The sequence below is a fragment of the Erpetoichthys calabaricus genome, chromosome 8, assembly GCF_900747795.2.
Source record: "Erpetoichthys calabaricus chromosome 8, fErpCal1.3, whole genome shotgun sequence".
NCBI lineage: Eukaryota > Metazoa > Chordata > Cladistia > Polypteriformes > Polypteridae > Erpetoichthys > Erpetoichthys calabaricus.
The window spans coordinates 148,165,768-148,183,716 of NC_041401.2; the positions used below are offsets into that span (position 1 = coordinate 148,165,768).

At 37.6% G+C, this 17,949-nt stretch overlaps 2 protein-coding genes across 4 annotated transcripts in view; both read right to left on the reverse strand.

Annotated features, from left to right (window-relative positions):
• tns1b (tensin 1b) overlaps positions 1-6,229 on the reverse strand; it is a 793,111-nt gene extending 786,882 nt beyond the window's left edge. For 2 of the 3 annotated variants that reach the window (XM_051930510.1, XM_051930508.1), the window contains exon 1: positions 5,778-6,229. In XM_051930510.1, the coding sequence (XP_051786470.1) occupies positions 5,778-5,885 (108 nt within the window). In that variant the 5' untranslated portion in view covers positions 5,886-6,229. The remainder of the gene's footprint in view (positions 1-5,777) is intronic. The other variant, XM_028807574.2, reaches the window with a different exon arrangement.
• zgc:92380 (uncharacterized protein LOC445086 homolog) overlaps positions 1-17,949 on the reverse strand; it is a 1,014,629-nt gene that overhangs the window by 571,177 nt on the left and 425,503 nt on the right. The window lies entirely within an intron of this gene.

A 17,949-nucleotide genomic window follows, 5' to 3' on the forward strand; every position in this document is an offset into this window, starting at 1 on the left:
GCAGCGTGTGCTTGATGCTGTATACCAATAATCTCTTTCCGATCATCTGCTGTACAGCTGTGATTCCTCACTCAGATAAATACTCCAAGTGGTGCAGTGAGAGTAATATGGAAAAAGATGAGCCGCTGTTGCAACCCTTAATGGGAGCAGCTGAAAGAAGAAAAAGAAGGTGCAGCGAGAGTAACAACGCTAAAGCAGTTATGGTATTTGGAATACTATGGCTATTCCCTGGACCATTATATTGTTACAGGTTAATTATAATCAGATGCATTACACTAATAAACAATATGCAGTTAGTTTCACTGTATTTATAAAGCTGCGTCAGGAATGTGGATCTAAGAAAGAAAGGGTAACCACACAGGAACAGTAGCACTCCTTTGATGCTGGGTGCTGCCAGTCTACAAAACCGAGTGGAGAACTTGCGGATGCCAGGGTATGAGGTACCATGGAAATGTGTGTGGCTTTATGCCAAGTTCAGGTTTTATACATCGTGATTTGAGCGTGGAAACATTCGTACGCAACATTTCTGTGCGTACACACCGTTTATACATGAGCCCCCTGGTTTTGAAGATTTTTCTTTCTGTTATAAGCAGTTAAATTACAAACCAGGCACTGATCCATTCAGATTAAAACAGAAATAAAATCATTGCCAGAGTTTGGGGGAAAAAAAAAGTATGCCAAGAACACCAAATGCTTCTATGGGCTGTGATTGGGCATTCCAAACAAAATAAGTTATATTTCATAAAATAAATCCACTAACATAGACAATTATGCACCTGTTCTGCAAAAGCCAGTGTGTTTTTCCAAGACTCCCTTTGCTGGAACCTTTTATAAAATAAATAAAAAAAGATGCTTCCTACCAGCTGGCTGGTACTCCCTACTAAATATTTTTCATAAATGAAGCAAACTCTATGTGCAGTCTCTACATTAATCCAATTGCAATTCTTCTAATCACTCAAACATTTATTCGTACATACCATATTTATTCAACATGATCACCAAACAACATGGGCATAAATTCCAGTCTATCACCTCACATGTTCTACTAACAGTGCATGCAGATGTCCCACAAGTGACCAGGATGGGCACCTGAACTGTGAGAGAGGCAGGCTATTTAACACTCCAAATAGTAAACTCTTTCATTCTAATACATTTTGAACTTCATTGTTTATACATTAGATTTGTATTATGTTACATATTACTTTATACAGTACCTAGGGTGCCAGTTAAGTATATTAAGCAACACACTTATGATTTTTATGTTGTCATTTTTATCTGCCCATAATCAGCCATCACTCAATAAGTGTGTAAAACAAAGATTTGCTTTTCAAAATAGGTGTCAGTTCACAATGATTCATTGCCATCTTAAATCGACTCTCACACATTCTCAGTTTTATCAGTTTTATTTTTCTCCAAAATAAATGCCGCAACTTTTGTGTACAGTGCATTCCAGAGACATAAGGCTTCATTGTGCTACAGGCAATGCTTAACCTCAGTAGTTTTACATGAAACTTCTATAAATGTTTAAACATTACATGCAAAACAAAGGTGTGTTATTCTTGCAGTGAAATACTTACAAATACTGCTCCCTTTAGGTATTATTCATCATGTGTGAACAAAGCATGGGGCACTTCTGTATAGCTTCATAATGAATACACAAAAAAATGGGCAATTTCAAGCTAAGAGAAAAAGAAGTCAATGTACATAACAGGCTTTTCTTACACCACCACACAGGCAACATGATCAATTTTTCATGCTGTAATGTTCCATAGGCCTTACAACAGACAAAGTGAGTTGGCTTCTGTCCATATTATTGAAATAGAATGAGTGGACGTAATCTTGCCATACATACAGTAAAATCTGAGGACCTGGCACTCTAATCCTACAAATGTATAGTATATAATCTTTTGCTTTTAACAGCCTCATCATTATGCATTATAGACACAAGGAAAGTTCTCAGCATTATAATGGACATGTAATGTCAATATTCAAAGAAATGACTGAGCACTATCTATAGTGGATCTATTAGTCACTTACTACTGTGTGCCTAGATCTTAACAACAAATACTATTATTAGCTGACACTTTTACCCAAGGTGAGTAATCATTAGAACTGTAAACATGCACAACTTCTTTTAAACAATTGGATCACATGAAGATTACATGATATGGTCACCGTAAAACGGTATATCAGAGGTTAGGTTAAAACCAACAACTTTGTGGTTTGAGATCTAATGACTTAGCCACTGCACTACACTTCCAGCATACCAATAAAGTGATTGTTTAAAGTTTTTTTCTGCAATATGGTATATTAAAAGCTAGTTATACAGAAGTAAATTATTGTCAATGGAAGGGCTTTAATTTAACACACACCCCCCCCACCCCCCCACCCCCAGAGTAAGAAGGGGGCACAGGCCTTATATAAAAGTGTGGATCGTGGATGAATATATTTAATGCCTCCTCTAACTATTCCAAAAGGGATGTTATTTTAGTAGAAGGTCTGTTAAGCATTTGTTGGCTGCTTGACCACAATTTACATCCCTTATTCTGAAATGCAGGCTTGTTTATCATAGCTGAAAATTAAAGGATGTCAAACATTACACACACAAACAAAAAAAAAAAATCTTATTTGGCACATGCTGATAATATCTAAAATGCCTACATTCTAAAGCGGGCCTTCTTACATTTATTAGGCATCAATTACAACACTATTAGTAAAGCGTTCACTCTATCAAGTGGATAAGAAGTATGATATTCTGTGTTACTAGAACAAGAAACTGTTTTGTTGCGAATATTCTGAAGACTTATTTCTGTTTATTAAGCACCAATTTGATGCATTACAGGAAAACCCTAAATCAACTTGTTGATAATAGTGATTTATCCTAAAAACCTAAAAATATAGTAGTCACTCACCATAGCCAGTGACAAGTTAATGAATTTTTCATACTGTACTGTGTGCCATAGATTTAAAACACAGCTGCAAGTGCTGAAAGTGATCTTGCCAATGTGATAAAACATTTAAATTCTGCAAGATCTAGAGACCTTTTTGGAAATCCTAACAGGCAGAGCATAATCATAATACATACAGGAGTTTAAATGCCAAAGCTGTCCATTCAGTTCTCATCTCTAGCTCAGTGCATGACCCATAGCATGTCACTTGACTTTCTGCTCCAAATGTGTGTTAAAAAAACAAAACAAAAAGAACTGCACAATATATCTCTTTATTTCTAAAGAACCTTGAGATGCCATTTCACTACAGGGATTTCAGTTTTACTATACTGTATATTATTTTATATAGCAATTAAAGTTTACTGTCTTACTGTATAGTGCCCTTGGCCTATAAATAGAACTTTGTGATACAAGAGATTAATTTGTATTATTTTAAATTAGTTTTATGCAGTTTAAAGTCCATGACCAGATACTTCAGCTGCCATAACTTATTTTCTCTGTCTGATTTAATGGATCATAAGCTTAATTAAAAATAACCACTGGATGCAATTTTCAATTCATTTTATAACTCAGCTTAATGTATGCAGTTTGCATTATGCAATAGTTTAAAGACACAAGCTAAATGCTAACAGTGGAGAGACCAAAAGAGGGATGGAAGTCATTCTGCTAAGCTTTAAGTACTGTATTTAAGCACAGCAAAATTAAATTTGCATTTGTTTACAGCCAAGGTAGTTTTCTACTAAACAAAACCTTTGCGCACAATTTCCTTTTGACAAATATTATTTTTGTCCAAACTAAACAATATACACTACAATGCAGCATCAGAAGGGTCAATAAACATACAGTATGGTTACAATATATTTGCAATTAAAAACAAATTATTTCTATAAAAGAATTTACTGCAAGAAGTTTTGGACTTTTTTATGCAATTTTAAAAGTTATGCTTTCACACGAATGTGTTTGATAAACTAGTGATGACCTTGTTATAATCGTAATAATAATAAAAAATTTTAAATAAAAAAGCAGTCTGTTTTGCCAGTAAACTTGTGTCTCCTAGGCAAAAGTATATAAACGCCACTTTTAAATACTTTGTGTCTTCCAATTTACCTTGATTTATTACTCTGAAAAAAAAAAAAATAGATATATACATCCATCCATCCATCCATTTTCCAACCCACTGAATCCGAACACAGGGTCACGGGGGTCTGCTGGAGCCAATCCCAGCCAATACAGGGCACAAGGCAGGAACCAATCCTGGGCAGGGTGCCAACCCACCGCAGTAGATATATACATAACCTTTGAAATATATACAAGTTTGTTCACTAACTAATTATGAATTTAATTTTTTATTCCAATGTAGTCAGCTTTGTACCATAATTTCCATATGTAATATTTATTAAATTTTAAATGATAGATTACTAATGTGAAATCAAAACCAAAATATAAAGGACATCATTTTTAATAACAAACCATCACTATAAAATTACCCATATTCTTAATAACTAGACAAATTATCTCTTTAGTTTATTAGCTACCTAAACCTGACATGGAGGCACGCCTCCCACATCCACTGATGAGCACAGGGATGATAACTGGATATCATTCTTCACTATAGGCCTGCAGAATAAATATTTATTGTAATAAATGATTCAATAAGACTGCCTCTATTCTTTTAACAAATCTGTCAACAACAGGTAATGATACACAGGAAAGCAAAAGGTTGCTAGTATATGTATTTACAAACAATGGTGGTAATGCTGCTATAATTGCTGCAAGCTAATTACCATTTAGAGATCTCTTATGCAGGTCAGAGACTTCCGATATCTCAAAGTAAGCTCAGGATATTTTAATATAAACTTGCAGTTCATTTCAGATATGCCAGATGTTTTCAGAGATATCCGTCCATTTATATTTAATCCAGCTATGGCGCTGCTAGAGCATGTCTTTTGGAAGCATTAAGAGTAAAGCAGGAACCCATCTTGGATGGACCTCCAGTCCATCACTCAATGCATCAATCCATCCATCCATCCATGCTCCATGCTTGCTTATTTAAAGCAGGGTCACAGGGTAGCAAGAGCCTGTCCATGAAAGCACCTGGCACAAGGCAGGAACACTCCCCAGAAAGGGCCCCAGTTCATCACAGGGTTAACACACGGGCCAATTCACCCAACCTTCGTGTCTTTGGACTGTGGGAAGGAATTGGAGCATCGCCACACTGGATGTACTTGGGATGTGAAGCCTGCTCTCCTTGCTGCGACACAGCAGTGCTATCATCGATAAACTTCGAGTTACTCATCTTGGGGCAATTAGAAGTCGGAAAGAAACCCCGCCTAAGCCTGGGCGAGCAACTTCACACGGCCCTCGACCTGATCGGGGTCCTAACTGTGATGCAGCGCCGAATATCCCTTTAAATGTTAATTTGGTTTGTCATGAACTTTAAAATCACTACTGTTAACTCTTACACAGTTAAAATAATCCTGGCGATTTTTGTGTAAAACGTATGACACGGTATGTATTATATTTGTGCATGTACAGTTGGTGTAAATCCTTCGATTAAATGAAAGGAAGGAAAATACTCGGCTTAAATTGAACACCTACGCTGTTTAAACAAACGTCTGTCACTATCCCGTCATTGCGTTGCCAAACTTTGTAAAACTTCAAAAGAATTCAAAGCATCCTTTCAGACATATTTAGAGAGACGACACATGCATAAACAACCAGCAGGTGGAAAGTTTCGTACTCTCAGCACGGCATCCCGCGTGCAACTTTTGGGCTCCCTTTTCCCTGTTTTCGGTTAAACGACTTTAGCACTTTTATTATTTCTCTTACCTTTGCCAGGAGTCTTCTTTTTTCTTTCTTTTGCTCGCCATCTCGCTTGATATTAGGCATCAGAAGGAGTTCGTCTTCGCAGCACACGAAGCTCACCGTGCATCCCATCCAGGCAGATTCCGAATTGGGACCAGTTCAACCCATTCAGATATCAGACTCCCCGAACCTTCTCCCCACCCCTCTACGGGACAGCTGTTGAAGACTGGCTTTACGGGTCCTGCTTCACAGCACAGCTCTTCACACTTTCTTTATCTGCAGGGTTGGGGTAAGGGGCGAAACTCCAAATGCTTTTGACATAATGCGCAGTGAAATTGCGTCGCGCGTGTGGGTCTCCTGTGTCCACGTCTGCTCAATTATGTGTCTGCTTGCGGTTTTCCGATCCTGTTTGAGCAAAGAAAATGAACTGCGTCCAAGTTTTTTTTTTTCTCTCGTTGCTGTTCAGGAAGAGGCAGGATTTTGAAACAAGAGTGAAAGGAGTTTTCAAATGCGGGACATGTGTAATTCAAGCCCGCTGTGCGCACTATCTCTGGCTCAATACTGCATCCTTTAGGAGAGAGGCGCTCACTGGCTGCTGTGCTCAATTCGAGACTTGACAGTCTAGTCTGCACTTACGTAAGGATTCGATTTCTTCAGGCCCCGTCCGTCCGTCTATCCATCCATCCAGTTCTAAAACTCGGTGCTAGTGTCCCATTCAGAATGTAAGTTTTTGTTCCAGCCAGATTCATGATCAGTGACAACTGATAACACTGATCTAATTTAATTAGCCGGTATTTTTTCCACATCTCTTATTCCACATTCAGAAAAGTACAGCAGTATTTTTTACATTTATAAAACATTTAGAAATATTTTCTGCTATATATTTAAATGCTTAACTCTATTTTGTTGATTTCATTGTATTTTTGCCCTTTCTCTGTACAGTTTGCTCCCTTCATTGTATCTTAATAATGACAATTAAAAACTAGCACAGTAGACACCTGCAGGCAAAAAACACTGAATTGTGAAAGGCTGCAACTACTTTAGTGCCAGACTTACTAATTAGTAAATAATAGATTCATTAATTAGAACACCTGGAAAAGTAGAAAAAATCAAGATGAAAATATTAAAAATATGAACCAGAAGAAAAGAGCTTTTAAAAGTGGTGATCAGCATGAGCTCAAGCGCGTGCAGAAGGAACTCCAAGTCCAGCTCAGGGCGGCGAAGGAGCAGTACAGGAGAAAGCTGGAGCAGAAGTAGCAGAATAACAGCATGAAGGAAGTGTGGGATGGGATGAAGATCATCACTGGCTGCAGCTCGAAGCGGGGTACCACCATCGAGAGAGACGTGAAGAGAGCAAACCAAATGAACAACTTCTTTAACAGGTTTGACCACTCTAACCCACTCTCACTCTCACCTCGGAGTACTGCACCCTCCACACATCCTTCTGCTGATACCAGCATAGAAGAGACATCCCCACCCATAATTACAACAGCGCAAGTGAGCAGAGAGCTGAGGAGACTTCGTGCCAGCAAAGCAGCGGGTCCAGATGGAGTATTGCCACGACTGCTGAAGGTCTGTGCATCGGAACTGGGGGGTCCTCTACAGCGCATCTTCAACCTGAGCCTGGAACAGGGGAGAGTCCTGAGGCTTTGGAAAACATCTTGCATCACCCCAGTCCCAAAGGTATCACGTCCTAGTGAGCTGAATGACTTCCGGCCTGTTGCTCTGACATCACATATGATGAAGACCATGGAGAGGCTGCTGCTTCACCACCTGAGGCCACAGGCTCAACACGCCCTCGACCCTCTGCAGTTCGCATACCAGGAGAAGGTGGGAGCGGAGGATGCCATCATCTATATGCTGCATCGATCCCTCTCTCACTTGGACAGAGGCAGTGGTGCTGTAAAAATTATGTTTCTAGACTTCTCTAGCGCCTTCAACACAATCCAACCTCTGCTCCTTAGGGACAAGCTGACAGAGATGGGAGTAGATTCATACCTGGTGGCATGGATCGTGGACTATCTTAAAGACAGACCTCAGTATGTGCGTCTTGGGAACTGCACGTCTGACATTGTGGTCAGCAACACAGGAGCGCCACAAGGGACTGTACTTTCTCCGATCCTGTTCAGCCTATATACATCGGACTTCCAATACAACTTGGAGTCCTGCCACATGCAAAAGTTCGCTGATGACACTGCTATCGTGGGCTGCATCATGAGTGGGCAGGAGGAGGAGTATAGGGACCTAATCAATGACTTTGTTAAATGGTGCGACTGAAACCACCTACACCTGAACACCAGCAAAACCAAGGAGGTGGTGGTGGATTTTAGGAGGCCCAGACCTCTCATGGACCCCGTGATCATCAGAGGTGACTGTGTGCAGATGGTGCACACCTATTAATACCTGGGAGTGCAGCTGGATGATAAATTAGACTGGACTGCCAATACTGATGCTCTGTGTAAGAAAGGACAGAGCCGGTTATACTTAAAAGGCTTAGAAGGCTGGCGTCCTTCAACATCTGCAATATAATGCTGCAGATGTTCTATCAGACGGTTGTGGCAAGCGCCCTCTTCTAAGCGGTGGTGTGCTGGGGAGGCAGCATTAAGAAGAAAGACGCCTCACGCTTGGACAAACTGGTGATGAAGGCAGGCATGGAGCTGGACAGTTTGACATCTGTAGCAGAGGGACAGGCGCACAGCAGGCTCCTATCAATTATGGAAAATCCACTGCATCCACTAAACAGTGTCATCTCCAGACAGAAGAGCAGCTTCAGCAACAGACTGCTGTCACTGTCCTGCTCCACTGACGGACTGAGAAGATCGTTCCTCCCCCAAACTATGCAACTCTTCAATTCCGCCCGGGGGGGTAAACGTTAACATTATATAAAGTTATTGTCTGTTTTTACCTGCATTATTATCAATCTTTAATTTAATATTGTTTTTTGTATCAGTAAGGTGCTGCTGGAGTATGTGAATTTCCTCTTGGGATTAATAAAGTATCTATCTATCTATCTATCTATCTATCTATCTATCTATCTATCTATCTATCTATCTATCTATCTATCTATCTATCTATCTATCTATCTATCTAACTGATTGGCTGGGCCCCACCAGGCCCAACCTTCCCTATGCCACTGCATCAAAACAAAATTAATAAAAACATGTAATTTTCTCAAAGCAGTTTATTCTTATTTCATACTGATCCATTATTATAGTACAAATACACATATATAAAATATATTAAAACTGAAAAGAACAAGTAATAAAAACAACATGGAACATACATTAGAAATACAGTATCAACATGGAAATATACAAAAAAATTATCTTTTGCATTTAACATCTCAAAGCTCTCAACTACTCATAATGGTGAATATGTTAATATATTAAGCTAAAATTATATAGCAAAAAAAGGACAGAAATCAAAATTCAGTCTGCACAGACATTATGGGATATTAACCTTAGAGGCCATGGTCACTAGAAAAAAGGCAGAACCTGCCAATTAGAAAATTATAACATTCAAACCATCTAGATGAGAACAGGCCATTTAGCCCAACAAAACTTGCCAGTCCTGTCTACATAGTTATTCTAAAATAACATCAAGTCTACTTTTGAAAGTCTCTAAAGTCCTATTGTCTACCACACTACTCTAAGTTATTCCACATGTCTATTTTTCTCTGTGTGAAGGAAAACTTTTGATTCTTTGTGTAAAATTTACCTCTTAACAAGTTTCCAAATGTGTCCCTGTGTTCTTGATGAGCTCATTTTAAAATAACAGTCTCAATCCTCTGGACTAATTACCTTCATAATTTTAAACACTTTAGTCATGTCTCCTTTTAATCTCCTTTTACTTAAATTGAAAAGGCTCAGCTCTTTAAATACTTCTTCATAACTCATCCCCTGTAGCCCTGGAATCAGCCTTGCTGCTCTTCTCTGTACTTCTTCTAGCTCTGCTGTGGCCATTTTTACCATGGAGACCAAAACTGCACACAACACTCCAGGTGAGATCTAACCAGTGTTTTACAAAGCTTCAGCATAACCTCCTTGGACTTGCAAAGACGTCCTTGGTCAGCAGGTGGTCTGCGCACTTCATCAACATTCTGCACATGTAACAAGATTTGGAATTTGGCAATTGTCTGTTACCATGTTCATCATCAGGGATGATACATAAATTCCAAGGTGAGAATGTCTGTGACAGCAGGTGATGCTATAATGTAGACAAAAAAGCCAAAGAGGATGCAGAAGACATAACAACTGATCATAACAATGACCCCAATTATTAACAACCAATCAGCCATCTTTGCTTATACATTTTTGTGAGTGTGAGCATGTGTGCCTGCGTGCATGTGTGTGTATATATATATATATATATATATATATATATATATATATATATATATATATATATATATACATATATACATATATATATATATATATATATATATATATATATATATATATATATATATATATATATACATATATACATATATATATATATATACATATATACATATATATATATATATATATATATATATATATATATATATATATATATATATACTTAAGTAAATTATTTATCTCACAAATTATTTATGCAATAATTGTGCAAATCAATTGGCCTGGTCATTTGACTAAACAGAGCAGACTACAAGTTAAATTAGACAATTTCTATTACACTACTGTTGGACATAGGTCAAACACTTTTTAAAGGCTAAAGGGATAAGTACTAGACCTAAACAATAGGCCTGAAGCCTGTAACATGACAAATATAATGCAACTTGTTCGAAAAAGATAGGCTGTTTTTTTTTCAAAAGTTATTGTTGTATATGTATCTTGGTGTTCAGGATGGATACCTCAGAAACCGCTCACTCTAAATTTTTTTATCTTAGGCAGAATTTAGTTATTCAGAAACTCTGCTAAACAAAAAAATACAACATTTTCTGATGATAATTTTAATTTTAAGATGTATAAATAAATTTTGATTTTCCACAGACACACACAAACTCAAACACAGACACTCATAAAGCAACTTTGCTAAAATCAATTTTTCTCGAACTCTTAATAGTCAGAAACTGGCAGAGAATTTTTGACCCTATTACTAAATTTACATGGAAGTTAAAAGGAATATGCATAGGCTTAGACAAACTGCATGTGAAAGAATGAACAGCTGCAGAGCTCAGAGCAATACTTCACAAAACAGTATCATGATAGTAAATAAAAATAATGTTTCCAGATTGCATCTTCTAATCTTAACATGTAAAGAGAAAAGTAGACTGAAGCCCGTACTGAACACTGAAGGAACACCATTTCAAATTACAGACAGGAATGTGGGGACACAGCCTTCAAACATCTGTACATTGTCACAGTGTACTCGGCCTCCCAGTAAGGCATGACGCAAAAAAATGGGAACAACAATATTTAAAGGAAAAGGAACTCCAGATTGCCTTAGAGCATGGTTTTCTCTCATTTTAGGAGAGGACTATAAGCATCTTCAGAAGGACACACCCATGAAGGGACCTAAAAATTCTTGTGACTTCATCCAGCCCAGTGAACTCACTGCTAAAGATGAGTTTGCTAATAAACTACAGTCCCTTTTTCAGTAAGGTGAAGTCTAAATTTTTCCAACCTTACTCTTACCCTCAAAACAGTTTGGAACTGTTATTTTCTTATTATCTTATTATAATCTAGCAAGTATGTAGTGTAGTGTAGTGGTTAAGGCTTTGGACCTCAAACCCTGAAGTGGTGGGTTCAGATCCTGCTACTGACACTATGTGACCATAAGCAAGTCAATTGACCTGCCTGTACTCCATTTGGAAAACCAAAAGAAATGTTGTCAATTGTATATTAAATGTTGTAAGTCACCTCGAATAAAGGGGTCAGCCAAATAAGTAAATGAAGTTTTCAGTTCTTCACACTACAGTATATTGGTAAAGGCTAGCATTTATAGACCTAAGAGAGGACTGGTGCTACCCTCTTGCATATTGTGTAGCATCTTATGGAAATATTTTCCTTGGTCTGCCATTAGTTTGCTTTATCATTGCCGCTATTAGTCTGTTTTATCTTTAGCCCCTATCAACAATACCATAAAGCAATAAAGCTGTGACTGTCACCACTCACCAGTGACTCTTTTAACAAGCTACTAATGGAGGTCATACAGCTACTCACTGGCAGTGCGTTGTCTTCAGCAGTGCAACATTTTTCTTTTTATCAGTCGTGTATTCTCCTTTGTTGTTCTGATTCTGCGTGCACATTATTAGCAGAAAATAGTCTTGGGCATGCCTACCATGAACAGATGAAGTACTTCATAATGTCTGGATTTTACTGGGTCATGACAGCATTTGTTACTTTATTGCATTGCTGTAGTACTAGGGTGTTGTATCGTGTTAGCCATTATGAATGTAGAGAAAAGCCAAGCAAAATGACACCTTTTATTGGCTAACTAAAAAGATTACAATATGCAAGCTTTCGAGGCAACTCAGGCCCCTTCTTCAGGCAAGATGTAATCATTACATCTTGCCTGAAGAAGGGGCCTGAGTTGCCTCGAAAGCTTGCATATTGTAATCTTTTTAGTTAGCCAATAAAAGGTGTCATTTTGCTTGGCTTTTCTTTGCATTGCTGTAGAAAGAAACTAGCCTTATACTCTTTAATTTAGCTATACAATACAGACTTTCATTTAATCTGAACATCTTCAAGCAGAAATCTATGCTTTACATTTAACAACAACCATGCCAGCCAAGCTTACATCTTTAAGAAACAAAACAGATTAAATTGTTTACAGAGACTATTGCTATGGGCCTTTGCATATTGTGACTGCTGATAGATGCTCCAACCAAACAGAAAACAAACTTTTTTAAAAAGGGTTCCATCTCTGATTCTCTTCGAAAAGTAAAAAGAACATGCTGTGAGGCATTCTGAGATCTGATTATCTCACCTCATGTCAAAGTACAGTAAACTGTGAAAATCTGTACAAATTGAATTCAGAGCAACAACTGGTGCAATTGAGCTCTTCCTGATTAGCAATAGTCTAAGATAAGTCTCAGATTTAAAGGTACTTAATAATGGCTACGTTTAAACTTGGCAGGTGTCCAAAACACTTTACTTTACAAACTTTGATGAGCAAACTTGGGCAGCAGTTATCACTCAAATGGTTGAACTAATGAGTTCTCCTTTCCTTTATAACTCTATGTAACTAGCATTGGGCATTCCCTACTCTGTTTGCTGCTACCAATCCTCTCCTGCAGGCTTTCCTACACACTTCCTTTTAACAACGAAGCAGTTCCTAAGAATTAAACATATCTTTATTCAATAGAGAATTCTTCTTCTTCTTCTTCATCTTAATGTTTTTCCCTTTTTTTTGGGCTAATGTGTTTGACCAACCTTCCCCATATGGACTGGTGCAGCACCTCCTCTCCGGTCAATTCTTCCTTTACTCTATCTATCCACATCCACTTTCTCCTCCTCTACTTACATTCCCATCACTATTTGCCCACATATTCATTTTCTCTCCTCATCACTTGTCCACGCTCCTTTAATTTGCTTTCCTATATTTTCTTAGATCTCTCTCCTACTTTTGCCGTACCTCTGATGGTCTCATTTCTTATTCTGTTCTTCTTTGTAACTCCACTCATCCATTTCACCATTTATATTTCTGCCAATTTCAGTTTCTTCTGCTGTGCTCCCTTACTGCCCATATCTCAGCTCCATATATACAATAATTGCTAGTCTTACCACTGTCATATAAACTCTAGCACTTGCCTTGGTTCTTAATCGTACAATATTTCTGATATCTTCTTCAAATTGTTCCATCCACGCTGCATTCTATGGGTTATCTTTACATTTAGTTCTCCATCTTGGTCTACCACTGATTCTAGGTATTTAAACTTATCCAGCCTTTTCAATAGCTCTCCCTGCAGGCTGACTTCTGAATTCTGATCATCATTAAACATCAAATATCCTGTCTTCTTCCTATTTATCTTCAATCCTCTCTCTTCCAAATACTTAATCTATTCTTCTAATTTCCCCTACACTTCCTCCTTTCTGGTGCTACATTAGGAAAAACATTCACAAGGGGAATTGGTCTTTTATCCCATGAGTAAACACATCTATAACCAGATCAAAGAGGAAGGGGCTTAAAGAAGATCACTGGTACAGACCTACTTTCACTGGAATCGTGGTTACCCTTACACTGCTTCTAGCCTGGGTTCTCAACTCCCTGATACATATCCTAAGCCAGGGGTGGCGAACTCCAGGCCTGGAGTGCCGCAGTGGCTACAGGTTTTCATTCTAACCCTTTTCCTAATCAGTGACCAGTTTTCACTGCTAATTAACTTTTTTCCCCATCGGAATTGATTCTTTTCTTCATTAAATGACAGCCAAGCAGAAATGAGATGTGAGCTAACAGATGACGAGCAAAACTGGGGCTTCAAACTCCAACCAATTTCACTCCAATCACTTTCTTAATGAGAAGCCAATTCTTGCTGTTAATTAAACCCGTTATTTAATTCCATGGCTTGTTGCTGCTCTCATTCTGCCACAGCACACATTTCGAAAACAGTTGTTTTTCTGTTCTTTCTAAGAGCACCATCAAAATGTTTTGGTGACCTGAGAGATCAACCTTACCAAGACCATCACCTCTCTTTAATTTCAGATATTGTGTAATGGGCACAGGAGAGCTGGTCATGTGGTGGCTTGTTTCGTGTCTCATCATTGTTTGGCTGCTAATTAAAGAAAAAGAAACAACTATAGGGCCTGAATCAAGTTAATTAAAAGAAGTAATCAGCAGCAAAAACTGGTCACTAATTAAGAAGATGGTAAGAATGAAAACCTGCAGCCACTGCAGCACTCTAGGCCTGGAGTTTGCCACCCCTGTCCTAAGCAATCTTCACATATCATAAAATTCAAAGAGGATGACAACCTTATAATAAAGTTTGACTTGGGTGTCAAATAGTCCGATCTCGTTAAAGAAATAAGACAATCTCAAAGCAGAGCAGACTTATTTAAAAACAATTTGTTTTTTTAGCTAAAGCAACAGCATAAAGAACCTCAAACATTGATCAAAATAAAAAAAAACTTCTCTTATTAAAAGTGTTTTAAAATCTCAAAATACCACTAGGAAAATATTTGAAGTTCTGATATAACTTTTATCTTCTAGTTCAAGTCTAGTGTTGCCCTTAGAACAAGTTAGCCAATCTCAAATATTTTATTATATTCACAGGTTATAAAAATGGTACTTATTCCAAATAGGTAAAATTCCTAAATGCAAGACAATTACAGTGGCCACGTTTGTTAACTGATTTAATTCTGTTATTTCCTATAGAGCAGTTGAGAAAAATTAAAATGCTCATGTTGCCTTATTTTGAGAAAAATCTTGTTTTTGGAGGTATTTTGTTTTAAATATCAGTATACATTTAAATCAGCAGGCAAAGAAATTAGTCTTTTGGCGGTTCATTGAATTTGCTTGGTGGTGTCTTGTGAGTATTGTGTTTTTTCTTTTAATTTTAATCATTTGAATATTTTCTCCACTGGTTTTTGGATATTCAGTGGACTGTGTATTTGAATTAGGTTGCTCTGGATTGCCTTTTGGTAAACCCTTTGTAGCCTTTTTTACATCTTTTATTTATATTAAAGAAATATTTTTTATTTTTAACAGATTTCTCATTTGAATTGCCTCTAATAAGCTTGAATTTTCACAGTTCACCCTCTTATGAGGCATTTTTTTGTTGTTCCCCATTTTTGGGACCTGGACAGGCCTGAAGTCTACCAGTTGCCTAAGGTCAGGCTTGCCTGGGTGAGACATATACTGGAGCAGGCCAGTGAGTACTCGGCCTGTTTCTGTGGGTCTTTTGAAGGCCTCACCCATTTCGCTCTTTTGTGTTGCCAGAATCAGAACAGCAATGTGGCTTCTCTCGAGTGTGAACTTTTGAATGTGTTTGAAGATTGACATATTGTGAGAATTGTTTACCACATTCAGAGCAGCCATATGGCTTCTCTCCTGCATATACTTTCTGATGATCTTTATAATACAAATTGCTTTTAAAACTTTTTCCACATTCTTGGCAGACATATAAAGGTAGTGAATTGATATTTTATGTCTGTTGATGTGTGTTGATAGCATCTGTACCTGGCACTGTTACTGCATGCAGAGAGAGAGCCATACTGCCGAGAGGCTGGTGTCAAACTCTGTCTCAGATTTTGATTTCCTTAGATTTTCATCCCATTGTTTCTGCCGAGGTCTGTACTGAAGAGCAAAAGAAGATGGGGAGAAGCTGCTGCTCTCTTTTATACATTTTCCAGGAAGCCAAGAAGGCCATGGTTATTCTTACATATAAGCCCGAGAATACATCCTGGCTGAAGCATGACATCTGGACAGTCAAACGAAACCATTCGATGCTCTGGTCTGGATAAAGAAATATATTTTACCCTTTGATAGAGGTGTTCCAGGCAATAAGTCAAATGTGCATTCATAAGGGTGTTGGAATGAGAAATCAAGGAACTTCTGCTTGCTAAATACATTCTGAAACAATGCATATTCTTTAGGTAGAATTTCAGATGAGCAGCATATAATATTTTGTGAATCTACCTTTTATATACAGGTACTAAAATATTGTGTTGTTCATGTTACTAAATCACAAGTTCTCCATTTGAATGAGTGAAAGTGTTATGTCTCATCCAGGATTCCCCACTCGGCTGAGGTTCAACAGCCTTTAATGTGTTCTCTTTGTTCTTCTTTTTTCTTTATTCTTTGCTTTTGATTTTGCCTATGTATGCATGCTTGTGTTACATCCCATTTGTTTTGTGGTTGGTTCCCCAAGAGGCAGGGCCACCTCCGGTTACTGCCCTGAGTCCTATAAAGGCAGTTCATTGTGAATGCGCTCTGGAGTTGGCAAGTCCTTGCATCTCTTGCTATGCTATGTGTTTTTTGTGATTTTCTGGATTTTGACCTTCAGCTGTTTTTAGACTTTGTCATTGGATTACAGTATTTGGGACTTTGTTATCGTATTCTATGGTGCTTTCTTTTGTTATTATGAAATGAAAAAAATATTTTTTTATTTTATAAAGATCCTGTGTTTGCCCTGGGTTTGAAGGTAAAACCCTTCTAATGGGCATTTTTGGAAGTGTTTTTAGGACTTTGTGCTCTAAGACTCCAAGTCATAACAAAGAGTAGTGTTTTAAAAATGGCATTCTTAATGTTATTTTAAGCTCCGGTATTTTAAAATATAAAATGACAACTGCTGAAAATGTAAACACCCTTTCTGAAACTGACTAGTAGGCGTGATGCATTCAAAATACCCTTGCCAATCAGACCCCCATCCAGAGAAATCCTTAAATGTGCTTTAAGAAAATTTTGGTAGGTATTAATTGAATTATTAAGACTAAGCAAACAACATTTTCTGCTGCACCTGAATGAACTATTTATAGTCAACCAAGAATGTTAACAACTTTAACTCTCATCATTAAATTGTTTTTTAGATGATTAAGAACATGTTTATTTGCTGTTTCACTTATTCCAGCTGTACTGCCACAGCTGGTAATTGGCAGGCCAGAAGGGCAAAAATTTAAGTCGGACCAGGTGATGAAGCTTAAATCATTTGTCTGAAAGAAACATGTATCATAAGCCAGAAATTTTAAAGAACCCAATAATAACAAAGCCCAAAATGAATGCCAAAATTGAAGTAAAAACTAAAACACCATATTTTAAACCCTAAATTGCTAAATTTAAATTGCTAAGTACACACACCATGGGGTTTGATTCACAAACTCAAAAACCTGAACACTACAGTTTGGACAACAACATTTTCAATATCATCAGGTTGAAGATAATGTATCGTGTGTTTCAAATAAAGCCATCATATGGTTGCAATGAAACACCACTAACTAACAACAATATGGCCTTTGTCACTGTGACAAAAAAGAGGACATAACATTGCAATGTAGAAATGGCAAAAAATAATCACATAATCAAAATGAAAGCAAAAGTACAAAACATGTGCAAAAATGCATAACATAACGTAACCCTCCTCCTAAGGACTGAACTCTGGATACACCAAGATGACAGAGGAGAAATTAGCATGGCAACCATGGTACATGTATATCACTAAAAGGAACCCAGAAATTCTCCACACATCTGTTGCTGTGCCAATGTACTAAACAGAATTATTATTATAATTGCCATAATGATTTTATTTATT